The sequence below is a fragment of the Cenococcum geophilum genome (genome assembly GCF_001692895.1).
Source record: "Cenococcum geophilum 1.58 unplaced genomic scaffold K441scaffold_4, whole genome shotgun sequence".
Classification (NCBI taxonomy): domain Eukaryota; kingdom Fungi; phylum Ascomycota; class Dothideomycetes; order Gloniales; family Gloniaceae; genus Cenococcum; species Cenococcum geophilum.
Genome location: NW_027137562.1, coordinates 4,959,465 through 4,983,960, shown reverse-complemented (window position 1 = coordinate 4,983,960; position 24,496 = coordinate 4,959,465). Strand labels below are relative to the sequence as shown.

The 24,496-nt window shown below is 46.9% G+C and overlaps 9 protein-coding genes across 9 annotated transcripts; 5 read left to right on the top strand and 4 right to left on the bottom strand.

Annotated features, from left to right (window-relative positions):
* Window positions 1-3,492: 3,492 nt before the first annotated feature.
* K441DRAFT_653100 (T-complex protein 1 subunit zeta) lies at window positions 3,493-6,105 on the bottom strand. The gene is made up of 11 exons (XM_067647475.1): window positions 5,975-6,105; window positions 5,870-5,923; window positions 5,773-5,813; window positions 5,698-5,719; window positions 5,602-5,643; window positions 5,531-5,551; window positions 5,307-5,480; window positions 4,553-5,248; window positions 4,200-4,503; window positions 3,962-4,152; window positions 3,493-3,906 (listed from the first exon to the last, which is right to left on the bottom strand). The coding sequence occupies exons 1-11, from the start codon at window positions 6,014-6,016 to the stop codon at window positions 3,874-3,876; spliced, it is 1,620 nt and encodes a 539-aa protein (XP_067509028.1). The 5' UTR covers window positions 6,017-6,105; the 3' UTR covers window positions 3,493-3,873.
* Window positions 6,106-6,279: 174 nt separating this feature from the next.
* Window positions 6,280-8,414, top strand: K441DRAFT_693046 (pre-rRNA processing nucleolar protein-like protein Sik1). The gene is made up of 4 exons (XM_067652616.1): window positions 6,280-6,370; window positions 6,418-6,502; window positions 6,551-7,707; window positions 7,783-8,414. The coding sequence occupies exons 1-4, from the start codon at window positions 6,329-6,331 to the stop codon at window positions 8,134-8,136; spliced, it is 1,638 nt and encodes a 545-aa protein (XP_067509027.1). The 5' UTR covers window positions 6,280-6,328; the 3' UTR covers window positions 8,137-8,414.
* A 1,816-nt stretch (window positions 8,415-10,230) lies between these two features.
* Window positions 10,231-12,936, top strand: K441DRAFT_693045 (HPC2-domain-containing protein). Its single transcript, XM_067652615.1, has 2 exons — window positions 10,231-12,332; window positions 12,383-12,936. Exons 1-2 carry the CDS (start codon window positions 10,678-10,680, stop codon window positions 12,636-12,638), a joined length of 1,911 nt encoding a protein of 636 aa, XP_067509026.1. The 5' UTR covers window positions 10,231-10,677; the 3' UTR covers window positions 12,639-12,936.
* A 220-nt stretch (window positions 12,937-13,156) lies between these two features.
* Window positions 13,157-14,951, top strand: K441DRAFT_673808 (uncharacterized protein; the record flags this gene model as incomplete). The annotated part of the gene is made up of 4 exons (XM_067650679.1): window positions 13,157-13,228; window positions 13,454-13,464; window positions 13,838-14,016; window positions 14,077-14,951. 4 exons carry the CDS (start codon window positions 13,157-13,159, stop codon window positions 14,949-14,951), a joined length of 1,137 nt encoding a protein of 378 aa, XP_067509025.1.
* A 492-nt stretch (window positions 14,952-15,443) lies between these two features.
* K441DRAFT_627904 (uncharacterized protein) lies at window positions 15,444-16,199 on the bottom strand. Its single transcript, XM_067646181.1, has 4 exons — window positions 16,145-16,199; window positions 15,800-16,057; window positions 15,524-15,746; window positions 15,444-15,474 (listed from the first exon to the last, which is right to left on the bottom strand). The coding sequence occupies exons 1-3, from the start codon at window positions 16,154-16,156 to the stop codon at window positions 15,603-15,605; spliced, it is 414 nt and encodes a 137-aa protein (XP_067509024.1). The 5' UTR covers window positions 16,157-16,199; the 3' UTR covers window positions 15,444-15,474; window positions 15,524-15,602.
* A 200-nt stretch (window positions 16,200-16,399) lies between these two features.
* K441DRAFT_684390 (uncharacterized protein) lies at window positions 16,400-17,606 on the top strand (the record flags this gene model as incomplete). The annotated part of the gene is made up of 3 exons (XM_067651777.1): window positions 16,400-16,423; window positions 16,486-16,950; window positions 17,028-17,606. The coding sequence occupies 3 exons, from the start codon at window positions 16,400-16,402 to the stop codon at window positions 17,604-17,606; spliced, it is 1,068 nt and encodes a 355-aa protein (XP_067509023.1).
* Window positions 17,607-21,194: 3,588 nt separating this feature from the next.
* K441DRAFT_539094 (HIT-like protein) lies at window positions 21,195-21,798 on the bottom strand (the record flags this gene model as incomplete). Its single annotated transcript, XM_067642543.1, has 4 exons — window positions 21,195-21,317; window positions 21,391-21,552; window positions 21,628-21,710; window positions 21,765-21,798. The coding sequence occupies 4 exons, from the start codon at window positions 21,796-21,798 to the stop codon at window positions 21,195-21,197; spliced, it is 402 nt and encodes a 133-aa protein (XP_067509022.1).
* Window positions 21,799-21,953: 155 nt separating this feature from the next.
* On the bottom strand, window positions 21,954-23,051 carry K441DRAFT_730161 (uncharacterized protein; the record flags this gene model as incomplete). The annotated part of the gene is made up of 6 exons (XM_067654211.1): window positions 21,954-22,154; window positions 22,180-22,330; window positions 22,396-22,467; window positions 22,519-22,633; window positions 22,721-22,837; window positions 22,884-23,051. Coding segments are annotated over 6 exons (672 nt in total), but the record flags the coding sequence as incomplete, so codon positions are not given.
* A 206-nt stretch (window positions 23,052-23,257) lies between these two features.
* Window positions 23,258-24,289, top strand: K441DRAFT_627896 (Metallo-hydrolase/oxidoreductase). The gene is made up of 3 exons (XM_067646180.1): window positions 23,258-23,377; window positions 23,425-23,437; window positions 23,482-24,289. The coding sequence occupies exons 1-3, from the start codon at window positions 23,294-23,296 to the stop codon at window positions 24,240-24,242; spliced, it is 858 nt and encodes a 285-aa protein (XP_067509020.1). The 5' UTR covers window positions 23,258-23,293; the 3' UTR covers window positions 24,243-24,289.
* The last annotated feature ends 207 nt before the right edge of the window (window positions 24,290-24,496 follow it).

The following is a 24,496-nucleotide window of genomic DNA, read 5'->3' as shown; positions in this document are numbered from 1 at the left end:
TAACGCTAGAGGGCGAATTTAAAGAGGTATGGCTAGATTAATCTACCAATTAGGGGAAATGGTAGGCCACTACTGCTTATAGATAAAGCTCTAGATGTATAATGTTAAGTGGTAATATTAATATTAATTTTACTAACAAACGCGTACTAATTAGGGCCTCCTTAAATACCTTATATATAGCCCAGACGCCTATTTTAAAGAGATGCTCTAGTTTCTATATAACGAATATAATATAATAGTAGCACAAAGCACACTATCGGCTGGATTAAAGTAAAGAAAATGGAGTAGAAAGGTTATAAGGATAATTACGCAGTAGCGTAACCTAGGCCTAAGGGACGACTAAATTATTTAAATCTGTGGCTATAGACGCAATTAGTTTATCTTTATTAATAAATTAGCTTATAATAAGAAGATAATAGATAGGAAGTATAGATAGGCGCCAATTAATAAGCCTGCTAAAGGAATATCGGAATTAAAGAGATCTAAAAGATAGAGCTTACTGCCAGCGTATACCTATTAGGGCTATATACCTAGCTAGTTAATACACTAGGGCGCTGTTAATAGACTAATGTTTATTAAGTGGATAAAAAATAAGGTTTTTACTTATATACAGCTGTAAGAGTACATATATTAGATCCCGCCGCGCTTGCGATCAATATCGCAAGCACTCCGTGTCTTTTTGGCCGAATGGCGACGTTAGGGCGGGAAACGTTACAATTGTGCTTGCGAACTTACTGGAGCTAGGTGTAGGTCCGTCGACTGGGTGGGTCGTGGGTTCGACTTACGACGGTTGCACTTTGCTCTGGTACAGTCTAACGCGCATCCGTGCGATGAGGCGTCGGTGAAGATTCCGATCGCTTACGTTACTGGGGACTCCCAATATATGGTGCGACTCTTGGTGTGCGGACCCCCTGCGGCTTGGCGTTCGAGGACGAACGCGCAGAGGGGAGGGCAATTGTAAGAGTACATATATTGGATCCCGCCGCGCTTGCGACAAGTTCGCAAGCACTCCATGTCTTTTGGCCTATGTGGCGACGAGGGCGGGACACGTTACAACAGCTTTATCTATAGCCTTATTTAGTTCTAGTAATGGATAATATATTAATCTATTATAATAAGGTATATAGTGTCTATAAAGGATAGGTATTTAACACTATTACTTACTTAAACCTAGGAAGTTTAACGCCTCTATAATACTGCTGGTGTTAAGCTTAAATATCTTCCTCCTTACTTACCCAATTTTAATCTAATTAAAGCTTCTTTCTATAACTTAAAGCAGTAGCTGCGTGCTTATTAATTTAAAGCTAATCTATAGAATAACTTTAGTAACTTTTTAAGCTATGTGGTAGAGCAATAAGGGTTTAATAAAAGGGTAAAAGGCTATTTCTTACGGGTAGGAATTAAGAGGTAGTATAAAAAGGATAAGGTCTAGTCTTTTATAATACATCTATATAGGGTACTTACTAATTAAGACGTTAAATAAGGCCTCTACTGTAGCATTAAAACGTCGCTAATCCGTTCTAAAGTCTTCTAAGTAGTTTACTATGCGATTAATAAGCCTATATATTAAACCAATCCTATATAGCTTTATATAGCCCATACTACTATTAAGTAGCGCGTGCTTAAGTAACTTAAAGTTATAGTCCTCCTTAATTAAAATTAACTCCGCTTTAGTAAAGGCGTTAGCGATAACTGGGTAATAGCTTTATAGCCATTTAGTAAAGGCACTAAGCTTACTATTTAATTATTCAATATTACTATAGGCGGGGCTACTAGATAGTAGGCTTATAGGTATAGTTAGGGGTGGATAGTAATAGGTAGGCATTTTAGAGGATAAAGCTAAAACCAATAGAGCGCTTTATAATAACGGCACTAATAAGGATCTTGTATTTAGTATAGGGTCCACTATAAAATAATTATTAGTAATGGTTAGTCGTACGGAAGGAGGCATCGCCGCCTATATAGCATTCTGCACCTATTATAGCATCTACTAGTTCTACTACTGCATCTAGTTTATTAAAATTATTACCACTACTAATTGGTCTTGCTGTGGAATAGGATTAGCTAGTAATTGTATAACTATGGTATAAGCCTTTCCTTATCGCTGCTGTCGTCTTAGGGGGGAGCTGATTAATTTATTTATGCTGCTAGAGTTACCTTAACAGTGCTTATAGCTATCTAACTTTATATCTTTTTTATCCTCCCTATTCTATATGCGTTTACTATACCTAATCTTTAATAGTAGCGATAGATCTAGTATATTAAGCGTAGCTTTCTTTTATTTAATTGCTTCCAACTAGCGCGCCTAGTAGTAAGCATATAATAGGTAGTACTTTAATTTAAATTTAAGACAGTATATAACGCTATACTTTTTGTTCTTATAGTGCTGTTAAAGGCAGCGATGACGTTTAAGTAGCGGGTATACATGCTTGCCTTTAACTTCTGCACGGTTGCGTTGTTTAGCAGCCTCTTTCTGCATTTTAGTGGTAGTTAATCTCTTCTTTTTGCCAATAACTTCCTCTACTACACCTTTATGATCCTTACTAGAGGACCCTTCCTTACTAGCCGCTGCTTTGGTTAAAAGACCTGCCGCTTAAAGCGCTGCCTTAACACGCGCATCAACAGCTGTAGTAATTTCAGCATCTCTAGCTTTAGTAGACGCGTTAAAAGGCGCAGCAGCAGTCTTATATTTAACTGTAAGATTAACCTAAAAAGCCTTCCTCGCGTACTTTAATTGTGTCTCTATTATTTCCTCTACTTTACGCCATTCGTCTACGTTGTTAACTTCTTTAGGTATTATAGGATCCTTCAGACTTAATATAATAATAGTAGTTAATTAATTAAGCTGGAAAGAACAAAGGCCGTAATATTTGCTGGCTTAACGCGCATTTTCGGCGATAAACTCCTAGAATTTAAAGACTCCAAATAAAATAGGTAGAACGTTGCTAAATAGCGTTGTACTATTAGCGTACACGGCCATATTCAAAAGAAAGGTTCAAGGGCTTTTGGACTGTTCTACAGTAGTAGGAGGTATTAGTGCAGATTCGGCGGTAAGGTCTACTTCTTAAGGCGCTTTAGAAGTATTCTTTGTAGTATTCTTAGGTACTTTGGCTCTCCTCCTGTGTGCCATGGCGCTAACTGCAATAGGAAAAAATATAGGCTTTAAATAGCTTCAAAAAAAAATAGGCNACGGCGATGTNTTGGTATNGAGGATGGGTGGTGTCATGCGCGGGTACAGAAAAGTGGTTCAAACAGGTGAGGATTCGGTAAATTTCTGTACTTGATCATGGTTTCTGACATAAACCCATCCTTTTCCGAAGCGACTGTATGCAAGCGCGCCTTGGCCCAAGGGCTCGTCAGAGAAGCGAGGCGCGGGTGGTTTAATCGTTGCCAAATTCTGCACCTATCCTTTCAAGCGATGGTGTCGTGAAGGGCTTTAACCTACTTAACAAGACTTAGAGTGGATTATAGTAGAGCCCTGTGCAAGCAAAGGGCGTTATTAAAGGTAAGAAAGCTACAAAAGCTCCTCTATATATTCGGCTACAAAGTTCTTCAGCAGCTCGACTAGCAACAACCCGCGTCAAGAGCTTGGCACGGAAACCTGGGATCCAGCTTAAACAATAGATTTGCCTCAATCTGATAGAACGAAGCGCATCAGGGAGGGTCTTGCTAGACGATTCCTTTTTTTGAAAAAGTGTAATATACATGGCCGGTATGCAGATCTTGCACCTACGTCCCGCCCGCAAAATTTCGTTCGTGGTAGTGTCGTACTCTATCCCACCTGGCAAAGGCTGTGCCTACACCCAAAACGGTCCCTGCCCCGCTTGCAACGATTTTCGATGAGATCCTGGCTGCAGGTGTGACTTCTTCTCATTACTGCCCTTCGCCTGGTTCCGGTTGCCGTCCCTGAGAACCACAAAGTCAGTTTCACAAGCGCCGGCAATAATCAATGTGCTCTTACCATTTGCCGTGCTTTCAGCATCTCGTCGCACAGTAGCAAATTCGAAGCAATGCCAGTACTCGAGGCAATGCAGTTGCGAAGAACTCGGAACGAGTCATAAACACCTTCTTGCATGGGATCCATGGCTTCGCCAGTTGCGAGATTAAGCCCGACAATATTTCCATCGGCATATTCATCTTGTAGTTCCGCCACTATTGAAGGTTAGCTTACATTTGGTTCCTCGGTATAGTCGACTCACGTGAATCTTGGATATCGTGTCCAGAGTTTGCGGCTAGAGTCTTTGGGATAATCAACAAAGCGTCCGCAAACGCCGTGACCCCCCACTTCGCCTTCCCTTTGACCGTCTTTCTGAAACCTTCGCTCGAAAGGTGTGCGGCACATGCGACTTGGAAAGCCCCACCGCCGGGAACGACGCTTTTGTCGACAATCATATTGTAGACGCTTCGTAGTCCGTCGCGGACTGCATCCTTGATCTGCGTTATGGTGTGTGCATTCGGTCCTTTGATGAGCAGAGTAACCGACTTCGGGTCCTTGACATCTTCCTACTTTTTGTGAGTCCAGCGTTACCTTTTAGAATTTTACTATACCTACCACGAAGGTGTACTTCTCCTCTCCCAACTGGTGCTCATAGACGGTACCAGCCCAGCCAAGCACATCTGGAGTAAGGTCATCGACGCTGTTTTGTGCTGTCCCACCACATACGAGCTGCAGCCGTTCCATGTTCCTTCTCTTGGCCCTCCTAAGTGCAAATATTCCATTCTTGACCAAGACATCCAAACTCAAGGGATCGATGCCTTTTTGGTTTATTATTACGAAACCTTTCTTCGGGTCATTCCCGCAAACTTCTTTCTTTAACTCGACGATTTTCCGCAATTTTTCGTCGACGAACCTTCTCTCGCTTTCTACCAACTTTTCTCTCTGTTCCGCACTAGAATAGTAGAATCCAGAGTTGATCTCCGACTTCTCGTATTCTAAACTTACATTGAGAGTAAGTATGTAGGCGTTTTCGACCCGTTTGGGCATGTCAGGGTGTCTTGCGCCATGATCTAGTGCTAGCCCTCTTATGAGTTGGGTGTCTGCCGCTGTCCGATGTTGCATCGTCATAATCTCGACCATGTGCAAATCTGGTTTTGCGGGCGGGTTGTATATCGCCAGAACCGCATCCACGATATCAGGTGTTAGCTGTTCGGCGAGGGTACTATTTAATTTAGTTGAAAGCGATGTTCGAGCCACTGAGAGCAACAGCTCGCGATCAACCTCCCTCTGCAGCTTGAAGCCATCTAGAAACTTTGCAGATAACACAGGTTAGTTCATCTCTTACGTCTCAAGGGGAATGGGTGCGAACCTTCAGAGCTTCATTCTTTGCGATCTCATAGCCGTCTGTGATAACCCTTGGGTGCAATCCTTCAGATATGTAACGGTCTGCCTGTTTCAACAGCTCGCCGACCATCAACACCACCGACGTTGTTCCGTCTCCTGTGATGTCGTCCTGTGCTGTTGCAGCTCGTGCAATCATGACCTTGGAATATTTAGCTCCCGTATCTCATGCAAAGTACGCGACGTTCGTACCGCTGTAGGGTTCTGTATTTGCTATATATAATTTAGTGATTTGTCTAGGAGAAATGCGTGACGGTACGAACCATTTCTCGAAGCAAAACGTTTCCGTCTTTAGTGAGTTTGATCTGTGGATGAGATAAGTCGATTGTGTTGGCGCAATTCTGGCTTTATAAACATACTGCGCCCGCACCGTCTACAAGCCTAAGGGTTGTCAGATTGATGCAAGACATGTATCCTGGATATATCATACATACATTTTGAGTGTTCCTCGAGGTCCCAAATTTGACGCCAACACCTAGCAAATTGGTTAACCTTGGAAATATTGCGATGCATTGCGAAGGCTGAGCGCACTTGCTGCAGTCCCTCCCCGGCGGAAATATTGACTCTCAAAGCTTCCCCACGTCTCTAAAAGTTCATTAGCCAGGCTTCATTCTTAGAAACATTTGGGTTCCATACCCTGGACTCCGCCTTTGGATTTAGAAGTTGCGCGGCAGACATATTGAAAAAATTCTATGGCGAAACAACAACAAGCGCGCAGAGTCTGGAAGACTCAGAAAGGTGGTGAGGGGGAATGTGGGGTGTTTGGCTGCCTCCAAAATGTCGCGTCTCCAAATTTCTTTGCTCGCGAACCCAGCGGCGCAGGTCGGAGAAACCGTTTCGCCGCAGTGTGCGCCAAGCTTTGAACTTTGCTCTCGAAAGTTTTTGTGAAGATTCCCACAGGCGAGAGCACCGCGACCTCTATTCCGCCGAAACCCGATCAAGTTACCGAGTCTTCTTCAATTAAGAGGCTAGAGCTCAGCGTCGTGCACAATGGCGGACTATCTTCTCAGCGAGTCCCCTGTGGGCTATGCGGTTCGTTCTCTAAGATCACCTCAACTTTCCTTGCTAAACCATTGCAGATATTCAAAGTTGTGATGCAAGCTGATACTGTAGGTAACCGCCTGAAAGAAGTACAAGAAAAGGCGCAAGACCTCGCACATTTTGGTTCGTTCTACCTGCACTTAGCTTACCGTCCCGACTAATACCGCGTAGGCAAAATGGTCCAGCTGGTCAGTCTTGCACCATTTCAAGGCGCCAGTCAAGCTCTTGAGGATACAAATGATATCTCTGAAGGCATAATGTCGGATTATTTGCGCACAGTCCTGGAATCGAATTTGCCGAAGGCGGGGAAGAAAAAGAAGACAGTACTGGGAGTCGCAGAGAAGAACTTGGCTGGCAGCATCAAAGCAGCTTTCCCATACATTGAGTGCGAGACAAGTGAGACCAGCGAGGTAGTAGCAGATCTTCTTCGTGGTCTGCGACAGCACGGTCCAAAGCTGCTGAAGCAGCTGCAAGAGGGAGATGTGGAGCGTGCGCAGCTCGGCCTCGGCCACGCCTACTCTCGAGGCAAGGTTAAGTTCAGCGTTCAGAAGAACGATAACCATATCATTCAGGCGATTGCGACACTCGACCAGCTGGGCAAAGCCGTGAATACCTTCTGCAATCGGGTCCGCGAATGGTACTCATGGCACTTCCCTGAGCTGGTGAAAATTGTTTCTGACAACCATCTATACGCCAAGTTGGTGATTTTTATTGGGGACAAAACGGCCCTTTCCGAAGACAGTCTGCATAATCTGGCAGCAATCGTGAATGATGACGAGAGCATCGCGCAAGGTATTATTAATGCAGCAAGAGTGAGCATGGGCCGAGACCTTTCCGAAATGGACATGGAGAACGTGCAGTTATTTGCCAAACGAGCTGTCGCATTAGCCGCATATCGTAAGAGCCTCAGTAATTACTTGAGCTCAAAGATGAACACCGTCGCTCCGAATCTGGCTGCACTGATTGGCGATACTGTTGGAGCAAGACTGATATCTAAGGCCGGAAGCTTGACCAATCTCTCCAAATACCCGGCATCAACAGTGCAGATTCTCGGTGCCGAGAAAGCTCTCTTCCGAGCGCTTAAGACGAAAGGTAATACGCCAAAATACGGTCTAATTTACCACTCCTCATTCATTGGTCGGACTGGCCAAAAGAATAAGGGCCGCATCTCCAGATTCCTCGCCAACAAGTGTTCCATTGCGTCAAGGATCGACAACTTCTCTGAAACCCCAACATCTAAATTCGGCGAGGCGCTCAAAAGGCAGGTTGAGGAGCGAATAGAATTCTATGCAACTGGTACGGCACCTACAAAGAACGAAGCGGCTATGGTAAGTAACTTTATAAATATTTATGTTTAATCAATCTATTTCCCTTGAATTAATAAAGCTAATATATGTTTACAGAAAGCGGCAATGGACTCTGTCCTTGCAGATATCAACATCGATGACCCCACTGCCGGCGCTGCTGAGGATGTTGAGATGACTGATGGCGTTACCACGAAAGCAACTGAGCAAGCAGTCCACCACAAGAAAGAGAAGAAGGATAAAAAGGAGAAGAAATCCAAGAAATCCGAAGCCGAAACACTAACCTCGGAGACTCTCGCTGCGTCCCCTTCGCCAGAAAAGAAGGTTAAAAAAGAGAAGAAAAAAAGTAATGCTAATGGCGATGCATTATCCAAGTCGGACAGGAAGCGGAAGCATGGTGAGGAGGCGGATGGCCAAAGCAAGAAGAAGAAAAAGAAGAGCAAGGGCGAGTAGTGTGATGTCTCCTTTGATGTCCTGCATGTGTCATTGTTCCTAAAAATGCTCTCATGTGTGGGCGGAGCAACGGCGTCTGTGGCGTTGCCGGCTTTGTATACCTGGTGTCCTTCGGTCTCGTATCATCATGTTATCTGGGCTTCTCGTTGTGTGGCTAGCAGTTTGCGATTAAGCATAGTTACTCTCGATGTATTTGTCTTCTGGTGCACTGAATCAAGGTACTTTATAATCGCTATATTGGCCTGTAAAACTTATCCGTGAAACTACATTGGAAACCCAACTGCTAAACCATCCTTGAATTGATGCTGGGCAATGCTCATTCCTAACAGAGAATGCGATTCTAACTTCAGACGTAGAGCATCTCAAACAAGCTGTGTATATGAAGCTAACTTATAGTAGAGGTCTATAGCTCGATGTTCTTAAGATCTTTGGGACGATGTTAAGTGACATTTTGTTGGCTAGTACGCGGCAGTTTGGTAGACAAATGCCGAACTTCGGGTAATTAGTATTGATATTCAAGATATTCAGCCGCAGTCGGTCCTAGGTTATTGCATCAGATTTGCTGTATGAGAGAGGTGCTATGGAAAATTTGTTTAGCGGTTGCTACATATGTAATAATTACTATTTATCCCTTGCACAGATAAGGTGCAATATCTTGTGGCCCGTGCGCGGGGTCAAAACATCAACTTTTTTGGTGTCTAAATGTAAATAAATAACTTCCTTAATCTAACACCACTATGTAAGAAGGGCCCCTGCTGGCAGGAGCAAATAGATCGACTTAGCTCTAAAGAATGAGGCTCTATATACAATATACACCCAAAATTCGATATATTTGTAGCTTCATTTAAGACCTTTGGTGATATGGCAAAACAACCTACCGCCCGTATATGCACCTCATTGATTGGTGTGCATGGGCCATATTTTATAGAGCGTGTTTATCTGTGCAAGGGATAAGGCTCTCAGCCCGACAGATAACCTTGGACCTTAGAGAACGATGATGGTAATTAGACGTCTTCGGTCATAATCCTATTCACTACGAATGTCTATGGAAAACGCATCATGTAAGGCTTTATACGGTTGGGAGCGAATAGAAATGATAGTCTTGTACTGCACAGTAAAGTAAAATTATTTACAAGGGTTGTTTCCCTTGCTAGGCTGAAACTTGGGGATAAGACGAACACGTGAGATGTGATAGCAGAGGGTGCAAAAAACTCACAATGTCGTAGCATAGGCATCGGGTTAGCACTTGGTTATAAACAGTCTCTTCAAATCGCCTTTGGGTTCTTCAGATAGCAAGTATGTGCCAAAATGCCGGGTTGAGGTAAGGTTATAAGCAAACGATGGTGAGGCTGCTCGTCTGGCTGACGCACATCGCCTTGGCCAAGGCACTAACCGATTCGGTGGGATGCATGCAAGCCTCTCGGCTATTTTGATTGGGCGCCACATCAGAAGCCATGTCTATCACCATCCATGGAGCGGGGAAAAGCCATGGACAACTCGTTACAGGCCGATTGGAGTTCTGTATTCTGCAACGTACATCTGCAGCCTGAATGTCTCCGGAGGTCAGCCATATCTTTGTGGGATCGTGGCTTCAACGGGGATAAGGTTTATTGCCTTTTCCTGTGGCTTGCATACCATTCCGAGACGCCAGTCATCAAACACGGGTGCCTCAAAGCAGGCAATGACCAAATTCAATCAGGTCTGCCTGGTGCGTTGCCCCCCCATCCATGAGCAGAGAGCATGCGGAACAGTCAGGAACCAGCAGACTGCATGTCCAAGTAGCGCAGCCCAGAGAGTACCCTCGGCCTGCTTTTGCCTATCAGCAGGCGTTTCATGTGGTCCCCATCCAATATGGTCCCCGGAACAGCTGGCATCGGCTCCGATCAAAGTTGAGCATGGAACGCACGGAGACCAAACAGTGCGCGGCTTGGCCCTTCTCTCACAGCAGCAGTGAAAGAAGGTCCCTTGGTCCCGCCAGATCAGATCCTATGGAGTAAAGCGAAATGTCTCGTACCTGTGCTTAACTGGCTCGCCTGTGTCGCAATGGTCCCAAATCTCTGCCCACGCTTGTCTGTGCCCATTATACTCGGTGCCCCCCGATTCATCACTCTCGACGCTCTCTCCTAACTTCCTTTCTTCCTCTTCTTCCTCTTTGCACCTACTTCTGCGCTGCTGCTTCTTCCATCCGTGCTGCCTCGACCGAAACCCCTATCATCAAACTTTTGCCCGCACTGATTCGGCCACGTCCTCGCCCTGCACTCGGGCTGCTTTGAAGCGCCCGCAACCCGCATCCGGGCGTGCACATCAATCTGCAGTTCGCGATTGTCGTCGTGGTGTTGAAGTTGTTGCGACTCTCTTTGTAGCAACTCCCCAGCTCCAGCTCCTTGCCCCCTTCCCGCAACCCTTAGCCGTCCAGCATCCGCCAGTGCACCGTTCCAGTGCTCTGCAGGTCTCCTCCTGTACAAGTATCATTTTCCTGCTCCATTCCCCCAAGGCCGGTCTTTTGGATGCTGTGGCAGTAGAGTTCTCGCGTTCGCCGCCATGGAGTCAGGAGTAGTTAGCCAAGTTGATGAGGCACCATCCTCGCCTGACGATTCCCTCTCTTCACCGCCCCGATCTCCTCATTCGCCCGGCGCCCTCTCGTCTACCGACAACGGCAATTCCAGCACGAACAACTCTACGATTCGTGTTCTTGGTGGTGCAGTTTCCAACCCGCACATCTCACTATCCGCCGCACCAGCCACAACTGCTAAAAATACCACTGCAGCCTTGTCTTCCACAACCACCACAACAGGTCGCAAAAAGCCCGGCCCCAAGAAGCGGGAACCTGCAGCTGGAGCAAACGGTGACGAGAAACCAAAGGAGAGAAAACCACGCAAACCCGCTGCCCCCAAGGATCCATCAGCTCCACCTCAGCCACGCAAGAAGAGGCAGAAGATTGATGTCTCTAATGAAGAGAAGGCCGTTGCACCACCACCACCACCACCACCGCCGCCGCCGCCAGCACCTGCACCTGCGCCTGCATCGGTGCCTGCACCCACGCCCACGTCTACGCCTGCACCGGCGCCTGCACCAACTGCTTCTCGGCAGCCTAAGCTCACAGAATTAGTCTCAGTCATTCAACCAGAGCGCCCGACACCGCCGCCAGCTCCAAGGTTAAGCGGTAATCCAGAGCCCATCCACAACCCCAATTTATCTCACATTAACGTTGCACCTTCCACACCTCGCCCTGCCTCTAGCGGTCAAGTATACGATCCTATACGCTCCGCATTCGAGGCCAAACCCCATAATGCAAGCAGCGCTCCTCCGGTTTCTCCACCACTCAATCGTGCAAGTGCATCGCCATCGATTACAAGCTTAATTGATCCTGCGCCGTCAACAAACCCGAATTTCCCCCAACCCGCAAGGTTTCAGCATTCAGTATCAGTCATATCTGCGCCCGTTTCACCTGCCGCCATAGTATCTAAACCTCCCCCCGTCATAGCACATACTGAACCACACTTATTACCCCGGCCAGCTACCATTATCGGCTCAAGTCCCATGGAAGTAGATGTGGAAAAGGAATCAACCCCGAAGATGTCCATCCCCATGAAGAAATCGGATTCTGCTAGCGCTGGTACTCCTTCAGCTGCACCAACGCCGCCCGTGAAGCCGGTACGACAAAAGGAGGCCCCCCCACCTTTACCAACTGGCAGCGGTCTATTATCAGGGACGCCATTTGGTCCTGCAAATACTTCTAATGGCTCCACGGGACCTCACGGCACCAACATCTGGCTTACCTTTCCGCTCAAAGGTCAAACGAATGTGACTATCAATTTTGCACGCGAGGTTGAGAAAAAATATGGTTTCGCAGCCCTTAACCCAAGAATTGCTGCTCGACGTGAGCGGCAAAAACAGATCACTGCTGCAGGTGCGGCTCTAGAGAAGGCCGCTGGTGCTGGATCAGCCGACGACATGTCTCTTGACCTGTCTGAACCCGATAGCAATGTTGAAATGGGGGGAATGGAAGATGATGCATCAGCTGGCAATGGAGGCAAGAAGCGCAGGAGGAGAAAAGTGGAGGACTACGACAAGGAAGACGATTTCATTGATGATACAGAATTGGCGTGGGAGCAGCAGGCGCTCATGGCGAAGGATGGATTCTTTGTTTATAGCGGGCCGTTGATAACAGAAGGAGAGAAACCGGCGGTGGAAAGGTATCTTTTCTTTGCACTCTTGATATGCTTAGGCTAATGGTGTATATCAGGGCCGATGGAACGATTAAGCGGGGACGAGGACGTGGTAGAGGTGGCACCACCCGAGGTGACACCTCAGGTAGAGGAAGAGGTCGTGGAGGAGGCCCCGGTTCTCGAGGAGGCACGACAGTGAGAAAGCCTCGTGTGACTAAGGCTGACCGTGCATTGATGGAACAGGAAAAGCACGACCGTGAGAAGATGGCGGCTACCATAGCGGCGAAACAACCAATCGCAGCAGCGTACCTTGGAACAGGCACAATGACGTGAACAGGCCCGATGAAGAGATCTACCGATAATGCTCTCGTAGCGTTGCATGTTCTCTTACCAGCCACGTTTGTGAACGAGTTTTGTAAGATTTGGCGATGTTCTTTTTCATGCATGGAGAGCGGCGATTTTCCACCTCACTACGTTAATTGTCGTATCATGGGATGGAGTTAATCTGAATAGGTTTTGGCATGTAACAATGGTGCCGTCGAAGTACCTGTTTATTCAAAAGGAAATGAAATCATGCATTATTATGAATGCAACCTAGCTTCGCTTAGAAACTTTCTACGATATATTCTTTAGGAGGAAACGTCTTACTGACGAGCCAGCACCCTAGACCGAACCCGCAGAAGCGTAAAATAAACTAGAAATATGAAACTTCCGACAGTCGCTACAGTAGATACACTAAAGGAGGCGAAAGAGGAAGCGGGTGCGGACTGTTTGCAAAACATCTACGTGCTAGTTGCGAATTCGCGTACTTATTTTGACTTCGGCTAGAGTATTGAAGAATTGAGAGCATCATGACCACTCTAATGCTATCGCAGTCCCTCTGCAATGATCTTTTGGGTTCTGAGTACATGCGTGGTTACGTGGTATGTATGTTCGAGCTTGCCATCCTATCTTGATCTTTCCTTCATTCACGCCCCTCGGTCACACTTGGCACTTCAGACAGTCAATAGTTGCAAACACTGATAATGATCATTTACTACCCATGCAGAAGAGGCTGGAGCCTCTATTTGACTGTGATAGTGAAGCCTGCACGTTGGGCCATATGTTTTCTATAGGCCCTGGGAAAATCTAGCTGGACGTTTCTTCAGGTGGCTAAAACGTAAGCGGGACTCATCTTGAGTTTGGCACTCATTCACACGCAATTTGCCAAATATGATTCACAGAAAGCACATTGGGTGCGTGAAATCCCTTCTGCTAAGATTTTGCGAATCTTCGACCACGCATTCCGTCTAACCAGTCCCTCTTCTTCTCATTCATTCATCGACTTCCATGCCCGCATAACTATCTTTCACCAGCTGGCCTTAGCTCGGTATGAGTTGTCACCAGTCACCTTCATCCGAATCAACATCTGATGAAAGTTGCAAGCGTTGTGAAAATTGCCACGGAATAGTCAACAATATTGGAAAGTTCAACCCCAAAAAAAGTTTGTCAAGTTTTACCAAGCCCATATCGAAGCCTAAACCAGCTCACAGAAATGTAGAACTCGCGGAGATACTAGCGAATGAGGCAACCAAAGAAAAGAATGCAACGGATCGCACTCATCTAGAGTCGCTAGAAAGACATGAAGTGCATTCTAGTACTCCAGCTCGATACCAAACCTACTCATACAATATCAATTTACCGGGTGAGGGCTTCTATGATGACAACGGAGGTGAGTATTGTGAAGATCAACTCCGGGTTGCCTCAGCTAGTTAACCACCGCTTTCTCTAGAGTTTATACACTTCAAGGATATGCACTTGGTGGAAACGCCCGGTTGGCAAACCCCAAGCTCAGGATGGTTCAGCACTATTGGAGATGGAAACGCAGACCCACATTCCGCCTCTAGTCCTCCCTTGCAGGACGAAAACCCTCCAACGCCTGCTTCATTCCACTCCTACGATAGTGACTGTGATCGAATCGACAAGCGGACTGCGTCCTCACGCTCTCCTGAACCTTCGCCTACCGATCCTGAAACCTCTACAGCACCTAGCTTGTCGCCTTTGTTTGAGCCCTTGTTCAAGCAGATAACGCCGGAGCAAAGGGCGCACATAGGGGAGCGGAGGAAAGCTCTCCTACGCGCTCGTCACCACTATTCTCCCGGTCGGAAGGAGCTATCAGTCCTAGCCGGAGATGACGAAACAGATCCAACTTCCTCGCCTTCTAAAGCCCGGTCTCACTCGAAGAAGCCTCAAAAGCGAAGACGACATGGAGCAGCGAAGGGAGCAAGCTCCACCTCGTCACCTCCAAACTCTTCGGACATTTCTGATTCTTTCGAGGTCTTCCCTCCCACAAAAAGGCTGCGGAAAGATCCTTCAAATGCTGGATCTCCTATTGAACTGATGTCATCTGTCGCCCCTTCTACAAGGCCGTCACCGAACAGACCGACTCCGGCCAAGCCACATTCAACCACACCACCCAACCAAGCCGCCTTAACCAAAACACCTCCAACTAAGCCGTCTCTAAACAAGCCATCTTCAGTCAAGGCCTCTACAACCAAAGCTATGCCAATTAAATTGGCTCGTGAGAAGGCTCCTACTAGAAAGGCTCCACCACCAGAGCGACGGTTATCTAAGCTATTAGGAAGCCACGATTTCAATAAATCGTGATACCAAAAGGGCGGAAGTGACACCTCCATGAACAATACGGCGGGCACTTGCTTTCCAAAGGGAGCCAAGAAAAGGATAGCGAAAGTTCTGAGGCTGATGAGATTGAATGATGCTTTTCATGGGCTCTCGGTTCTGGCTTTTGGTGTTCACTTTCTTTTGTCATCATGTGGAGTACTCGAGGCGTTCTTTGTTTTGTAGAATGACAGATGTATGCTAGTTGGAGCACGGAACGAGTCTATGGAGTAATGTGGTCGTACAGTTTCTTCTCTCTTGATTGGACGGATGGATTAGAACTCAAGCAAGGCTAGGATGTTCCTTTGGCGATTGAGTTAGGATTTGGGGATCCGAAGCGCTTTTCGGTAGCACACAGTGTAGTGATTAGTATCCACCTGTGTAGCAATAGTGCCCTATCTTCGTATTGTACACGTCGTGCGCCAGACATGCTAAAGTAACTTGAGGTTTCTTACATGCACATCTACACGCACCTAATAGACTCAATCCCAGGCCCTTTATAGAAGTTATCCTGTGGATATATCTCAGTAATTAGACATGTAAAAGCAACGAACACCCACCCTGGCTTTTTTCCTGGTTCCATATACCATACTCATACAATGTTTTACAATTGCCCTGCCAAACCCTTGACCTCATAATTTACGAAAACCTAATCAAGCCCTTCCACCTCTTGATGGCTCTAGAAAACCAGGAGCGTCCGGGCGCCTGTTCTAACTCAACCATTAGGTCCTCGTAGTATGTGGGATTGGAGGTTGGGTGGAGGAGAGCGGGAGATGTAGGATACTGCCACAAAGATCAGTAACGATGAATACTGTGTAAGCACAGCTATTGCATACCCGCTTGCTATATCTGTTTTCAAGGAGGGAATAGAGTGCGTTTATGTTCAAGAGTTCGATCTTGGGGTCTAATGATGCCGCGGATGATGACACTGGTTTGGCGGCGGCTTTAGGTTCGGATTCGGGCTCTACGGGAGAGGTTTTGGCGGGAAAAAATTGGGATGCACGATATTGGAGAGTGTTTTGAAAGGCCACCGTCGGCCGGAGGATATCTTTTGGCCAGAGGGAGATTATACGGGCGTAATGCTTTGCGATTCTCTGTAGTTAGGTGGTTAGCCTAACAGGTCAATTGATGCAGCCACCGGCTGCGATAGATGCCAGGTTGAATTGTAATTGATAACGTACTGGACTAGACATGGTGACTTCGTGGGCGCGGAGGAGAGAATTCGTCCGTCGAAAATGATGCGGATAAGATTCCTGAGCGTCGTGGCTGTGCTGGCTCTGATGACCGAAACCCCGACCGGGTGATCGCCTGCTTCGAGCCGCTTCCACTGCCTGACACTTACCTCGCCATCTCCTTACTGTCCTTCCTTCACCTTTTCTTCATCCTCTCTTTGTCTGTGCGGTTTTACTTGATAGCTTTCTACTGAGACACTCGCCATGAGCCCTCAACGCTACGAGCGGGTACGTCGCCTCAGCCCCTCACACTTCATCCCTTGATCACCACTAACATACTAGGTTCACAGGTAGCGGAACACGATGAAGATGAATCTCCTATAAGTCCTCATCCTCAAAACTCAATTCCTAACTCTCCTCCGCCTTCTTTCCGATCTCGCGCTTCTTCCCCAACATCCCGGCGCCTCCTCTCCGACGACCCTCTCGCCACAGACGCCGAACGCACACTCGCAGATACATTCGACTCTCCCTCTGATGATGAGGACTCTGATGATGAGCATGGAGACGGCATGGATGATCGGCAGCGGCTAATGCGCGGAAACCCGAGTGATTCACACAATGACGATCAAACGGACAGACAAAGCGACGAAGTTAGGCCACGAGGTCTCGAGAGGAGGGTCACGCAATTACCGGCCTTCACTCCACAACCAGCCTCAGGGCAAGGAAGGGTATATGGTGGCGGCCAGAACGACGGAGTATTTGCGAATCTGAGCGCCAAACCGTCACGGGGTGATGATTTGGAAGAGAAGCCTCCGGTATGCCATTCCCCTTGTCCATTCGGACCCACGCTAGACAGATTTATAGAGTATGTTGCTGACCTTCTGCTTCGTAGACATACGAACAAGCCGCCGCAGATGCAACGCCTCCGTACTGGGAAACCACCATCCTTGCCCCTGGTATGGTCGGTGATGAGGTCTTCGTCGAAGGTCTTCCGGTCGGCTCCCTTTTCAGTTTCGTATGGAATGCTATGATTTCCATGTCCTTCCAACTCGTCGGTTTCCTTCTTACCTATCTTCTCCACACCACCCACGCCGCTAAGAATGGCTCTCGAGCTGGTCTCGGCATAACTCTCGTCCAGTATGGATTTTCTATGAAAGGGGCCAGCCCGCCCGATATATCGGATACCAGCGGCCAGTTTAACAACGCACCACCGGACCCAAACTCACACGACTTCAACCCAAATGATGTCGCTCCGGAAGGATCTCCAACTTCGCAATCAAGCTCTGGTGGTATCACAACAAGTGATTGGCTTGCCTACATTCTGATGCTTGTCGGGTGGTTCATTCTGATTAAGTCAATCAGCGATTTCGTAAGGGCACGGAGACACGAACAATTAGTCTTGCAAAGCCCGGATCGCGGCCTTGGTGTTCCTGTTGTGGCCGAAGGCGAAAGGCCAGAATCCAGTGTATAGTGTAGTATTTTTTCTGTCTGATAAGAATGGCGTAGTGGAGTCATTGAGTGTGCAAATGCTAGCCGAGTCATACGGTCCTCATTAAAAGTACGAGGGGCCTTTCTCCTTCCTCGCGTCTTTGGTAGCTAGGGAATATTTCATTTCGGGAGAACGGCAGTGGTACTGGTCGAACATCGCATACCAGTTCCTTAGGGCACGTTATCTTCCTGGTCGGCTCCGTGAGATGATATCCTTATCCTGTTCATTGTACTTCTTGCGTCTTATCTGCCTGAGTGTATTTGCAACATAGGGTCCGAGGTGGCTTTATCAACAGTCGCTGCTTCCCCCGTTCTGACCGCCTGTGATGGTTTCTTATATAAGAATCGATTCCTTTCTCACCTTGAATAAACGCTAGGAGTACTTCAGGTCACTGCTAAAACCTTCGTCCACTTTGAATGCTCTGTTCTTCGCCCATCAAGGCTTCTCGGAACGTCTTTACTGTAAAACATTCAACTCCAGTTTAGCCCGTCGAAGTCATCTTCGGTTCATGATTGATTCTACTCCCTAACATAGATACTATGTTCGCTCTGGTCGTATCGAATGTCTCCGACAGCTACCGGAAAGGCTATGGTCACGGAGACGGTAAATCTAGAGATCCCAGGGTTGAATAAACCACTCTCAGCTCCATATGACGTAATCACAGGCGTAGAGAATACAATGTTAGGGTATGAAAAAAAGTGTTCTAATCCTCTCGTTCTTGGCGGCTCTAAAACTCCGGTTTTAAGTTTAAAGGAAACTGACTTGTCGTTTTGTGGTTAGTATTCTACGATCAAGTGCTTCAAAGCTGCCAGATACACATGTTAGTCCCTCCGATCTACTCGATAAGTCAGCAAGCCCATAGCCATCACTATATCCCGCATTGCACCCGCTCTCATAGACCTTCAAGCTGCTTAACCTTCGATAGCTTAACGTTGCTGATTCTATTACTCTAGCGACAAGCCCTTACCCTCGATGTTTGCTCCTGCAGCGACAGTTGTTCGTCAATGTCGCCGCCATCATTGCTTTCTGCATTCACAAACAACCCCTTTCATCAGGTTTAGACCATCACGAGTTTGTCACGCAGCGGTTCAATAACATCATCGAATGCGTCGAAGAGCTCACTCATTTCAGAGCCCATGCGTGTATACGATCGATATGGTGCTCTAGCTGTCAGGTGGAGGCAAGAAACGGCTACATGAGTAGTTCGATTAGGAGGAGCTCTTGATAGGATTGATGACATGATGCACGCGATCACGGAGAACGCTCAGACAGTGCAAGAGAAGGCGTAGAAGATTACGGAGACCGCTTGTGAGACACAGGAGCTTAGAAATCAGAGGCCTCATCATTATGAGATGAAGGCGGCCAGATTGCTAGATGTGGTTGAGAACGTGGGGAAGAGAGCTAGTCACTTACGTCCGTTGACATTCGCTTTTGGCCTTCGGTACATCTTACTTTCTCTAGTCATTGGAACGTATCTTGAGGTAACTGTCGCTTCTTCGACGTAGTGTGGGATAGGTTATTGAAGCAGCTAGACCAGTTGGCACAGGCGGCATCATTAAGAGCTCCATGTCAGTTTTTCTTTCTTAGACCTGATACAGTCTCACTTCCAACCACACCCAAATGCATTGATGTCTGCTAAATTTCCCATTGTTCGACTATTGCCTTATGAAAGCTAGCACTGGCTCAGTATGGGCCCTTTTATTCCTCTTCGTCATCCCGGCTTGAGCCCGATTTCTCGGATCGCCCTGTCAAGCTGCAGCTACCCGCTTGTCTCACTCACCAATATGTGTCATGCAAATGAGGAACCCCTTTCTGTAGTCCTTTTATCTTCTGGACTGAGATGTGCCGGATAGACAGATGACTATGTCTAAGATAGTATGCACTCAGAGGATAGAAAGTTCCGGAATAGACAGATATACAAAGACGGCGAAAACAGACTGGACTCTTAAGATCTGCAACTACTCCAGGAAATCCGGTTCTTCATTGCCTACACCAATCCCGACCCCGACTTCTCTATCTTACCTAAAAAGGCGCCTCTCCGTCAAAATCGCTGTCTCCATAAACTCTCGAAGCCATAAATAAGCAATTACTCCCAACATACCGCAGAAAGAGTCAACGCTACTAAATCTTTCCCACAATACCAGCCCCACAGCAACAACGCACCCACACAACCCCGAAGCAACTACCAGCAACGCACTAGCACCGGAGGACGTCCCCACCCTCCCACTCGCAGCCCTACAAAGCGCACTCATCCGCGTTAACGAAGCCACCCAGCGCATGCTAGGCCGCCACACCGCAAAGAAGAAATTCAGAAGAGAAATGCAAAGTAGTTGAGGCGCAGTGCATCAGCGAGTTCCGGTATGGGGGGACGAGCGCAGGCGAGACGGTGGGGGTGTTATCGCGTGGATGGTTGCTCGAGAAGCAGTTGCGAAATGAGATGGTCCAGTCATGGAAGGAGGTCGAGGAACGCTTTGCTGAGCTTTCAACGCTGGTTTTGGCGGCCTGGACGCAACATTGGGAAATGTACCAGCGGGGTGAAAGGGTGAAGTTGTGGTAGTGAGTGATGATGAGAAAGGCTGGTGGTGATGTGGGTCAGGGAATGGAGATGGAGAGCGAGAATGGGGGGCTGCATCGCGGAAGCATGTGCCGTTGAAACTTATTTGTTCAGCGATGGAAACTTGGGTGGTACTCTTGTTGGCTGTGTTTGCAAGTATTGAACTGTTCTTGGTTAGGCATCAGGTTTGCTTCAGGAAATGGCAATGTGAAGAGGGATTCATGTCATCATTGCCACACAGAAATTCCTTCAGACAAACCTCTGTGCCTTCAGAAGACATTCACAAAACCCAATGTGCAAACTGGAATCGCATATTAATAGCAATTCTCCGTAGAAAAGACTTCTTTCGTTCGTCGGTCCGACAATTGTCAATTTCTACAGTGATTATGAAATTACTTCCGCAATTATGGTCGCTTTTCTTGCGTCGCGTGTTATTGTCAACGTGTAGGCTCACGAAGGCTGTAAGGATGTGTCTCTGATAATGCTCTGGCTAACCGCTTGATTCTTTCGAAAGCTGAGGGCCTGTTTGGTTCGTCGGTTGGAGGCGAGATGGAGGCGTCATCTCAACGGGCTGATATCGAATTGACGCTCCCGTTTGGTTCCTCTAGCTTCATTTCTTGCTCTGATCGCTCCAGCTGAGCTTCATCTCGGCAGGCGCGCCTACACCCCTGCGATTGCCTAAATAGGCTGTTGGTGCGGCTGAAAAACGTCAGTTTGAAAAATATAGGGGGAGACCACAATTTGAATGAACTGGAGCCTCCATTTCGTGACGCTAGTGAGCGCGCCCATCTAGAGCCTCTACTGCCACTTTCTGCCAAGACGTTGACGTGGTGGTTTTGAGGCCTTTGATCAATTAGACGCGGCAGAAGATTTTACACTAAAACGCGCCAAAAGCTACGACCACCTCAATTTAGAAACTGATACCTCCAGTGGAACCAAACAGGCCCTGATCCATTCAGGTAATCTTGATTGATCTCTAAAACCGCCTCGCAAATAATTCCCGCAAATCCCGCGCCTCACATCTTGGCCTTGATCTCCTCCAGCAGCTTGCTTAGTTGATTCATATCCACTGCTTCCGCAGGCCAGTGGATTCCAAGGCCTTCCTTCTCGTTCGGTTTCGGTATCATGTGGAAGTGAACCTAACGTAACCGCTGTCAGCATCGGGGTTCTCCGGGTCAAATTCTGCGTTGCAGAGTATGAAGAGAGACAGACATGATCCACCACTTGATGTGCAGTTCTTCCGTTGTTTTGTAGAATGTTGTAGTCGTCGCATCCCACCGCCAAAGCTATCTTCTTTGCGACGGGTAGAATCTCATGGAGTTGGTCATCGGGAATGTCGTGGAGTTTCGCGCCATGATGTTTAGGGATAATGAGCTATTAAGTAACAAAGTTAGAGTTAATCCTAGACCCTTCCAGCGATAGGGCATTGAATTGAATGGTTTATCATACAGAATGACCTTTGCTTAAGGGTTGGATGTCGAGGAAGGCAAAAGTCCTTTCACTCTCGAAGAGTTTCATGGAAGAGATTTCGCCTAGCCATTGATCATTAATAAAACCTAAAAGCGCTGAGGGAAAAAGACTTTTACCTTTGATTATTTTGCAAAATATGCAAGCTGCCATTTTGAGGGAATCTTGTTGAAGTACTGTAACTCGAAGCTTGGTGGAGTTCCGAAGGTGGGGTGTTGGCATTGCCAGGGGTGCTTGCACCGGTAATTTTCAGTCATAAATGACGATCACTGTATTGAAATTGAGAAGTGGAGCAACGGCGCATAGATAAAGGTACACACCTGGCCATTTCAATCTGTGCTGGAAGGGAATTTGCAAGATTAAGAAATATGTAGTCAAAAATATAACGGATGCTATCATAGTGTGGGCACCCAATTCCAAGCAGAACATTCAAAATTCGAATAACATCTGAATTCGTTGCTCAGCCCTTTAGCATGTTTTGGTTCGAACGACGTTGTGTGGATTCGATCCTAAGGGTCATGTTTTGGTTCGAACGACGTTGTGTGGATTCCGGTTTTAGAGTATAGCTTCCGAATCAATGTTTCCATTCGTTCACCAGTGCATACAATTAGCCGCAAGGAGTCCGACTTGTCAGAAGGATCCAAGTGTATCCAGGATTTCGCTAGCCAACGCACGGTAAGAGCGGCTATCGGCAGGGTTAGTATATGGCTTTTGTTTCAGGAGCTTTTGGTAGCACGAGGAAACACTCACCTTTGGTCTGACAATCTTGACTTAGAAAAGGAGGATCACAAATGATTCGATCAAATTTACCCTTCAGTTCACCTAAAACAGTATGAGCGGGTACAATATAAACGAGCATACAAGTTTGCTCACTAGGTAACTTTATGGGATGCTCAAAATCATAGGAAATAAATTCCCTGAAAACAGAGAATCGTTCATCGTACTCAAGTAGGGTTATTTGGGGTCGACAGTCACATTTTCCAGATGTCTAATGGGCAAGTTAGCAGACGATCAAAAATCTTGAAGATTTGAAACTCTTATAGGAAGATTTAAGGGGCTCCAAGAATGCACTTACTACTAAGTTCTTCAGCTGGATGAAGGAACTCGGAGCGGACACAACCGCAATACAAGTCTCATCGGTGGCACCATCCAGTAGCTGTTCCGCAAGTTTAGCGGCAGTCTCATCACTGTACTGCGCTGTTGTTAGTAATATTTTTTCTGCTGTCAATAAAACTTACCCAGAATTGACTGGCATTCCAATCTTCCGTGAAAGCTTCCATAGAAAGCACTTTCTTTCCATCGAAATCGTTCTCTGCCTGAGATTTTAAGTCCTCGAACTGCTTTTGGCGAGTGTCCTGCTCTCCATAAAACTCTTTCAGGGCATCAAGTGCTCCAGCAGATAGTTGGCTTTTGTAGTGCTTAGCTTGAGTTTTATCTTCTTTCGATGGTACTCACGGCGTATCATCGTCCTCGCCCTCTAAAGAAGTCATCTTGGTGTTCGGTTTATGGATTTGAGACCAGTATCAAATGTTGGGCGCATTAGTTGGTGCTATCGATAAGCGAGTTTCTAAAGTCCGCGAGTCTTGGTATCATGAAGGCGGAATGGCCATTGCACAACTGCTTTCTGCAACGCAAACACCTTTCCACTATGGCAGCTACTTTAATTCCTTTGCCCGAAATTGAGAGGTTGAGTAGTCAAGTGATCCGAATTTTAGGAGGGAATCCGGGAAAGGTAAGTTAATTAAAAAGGCTAGCAGATAAGATTGCTAACAGTGATAGTTCGCTCTCCAAGGTAGGGCTCCCATTTTCACGGTCGCAACTGGCTAATTCTGAAAGGCACAAATACCTACTTAGTTGGCCAAGGTCCCCATCGGCTTTTGATCGACACAGGAGAGGGAAAGCCGGCTTGGATACAGGCTTTGAAGTCTGTTCTTGCTTCGGAGAAAGCGACAATCGATAAAGCTATACTCACACACTGGCATCCTGATCATGTCGGCGGAGTAAGGGATCTTCTGGAGCTTTCATCGAAGGTTAAAATTTATAAAAACGAACCAACCGAGGGTGTCCTTAACATTAGCGATGGGCAAAAGTTCGAGACTACAGGAGCAACACTGCGGGCATTCCATTGCCCTGGGCATACAACAGATCATATGGCTTTGGTATTAGAAGAGGAAAATGCCATTTTTACAGGTGATAACGTTCTTGGTCAAGGGACGACTGTGTTTGAGGATCTTACTACGTATATGCAAAGCCTTCATCGAATGTCCAGCCAGGTCTCAGGCCGTGCGTATCCAGGACACGGTCCAGTGATTGAAGATGGGAAGGGAAAAATCCTGGAGTACATACAACATCGAAAGGAACGAGAGGAGCAAGTATTGGCAGTGCTAGGCCGTGAGGACAATGAGCATTCACGGAATACGAAATGCTGGAAATCCATGGATATTGTGAAGATCATATACAAGGATTACCCAGAGAATCTGCATGCTCCGGCTGAAAAAGGAGTACTGCAAATATTGGAGAAGCTTGCGAAAGAGGGCAAAATAGTTTATAACGAAAGTGAGGATAGATGGTCTACAAATAGAAAGGCAACACTATAACAAAAAAGATATAGCGTATTTTCACTAAGCAAACCAAGATGCCAGTCTTCTGCCTTTCGTCACCACAGGATACAACCGAGAAAGGTTATTTATCCCTTGCAACGTCAATTCTGGTCCTCAAGTTATCGACAAGGGCCAAATTCGGCGCCCGTACTCAGATATACAAGGCCGGTGATATTTATCCCTTGACATGATGGCGTTTACGGCTTGTCTCAGCATGCTCATTACCTCAGCAGGCTCGGACGTGATTCTGT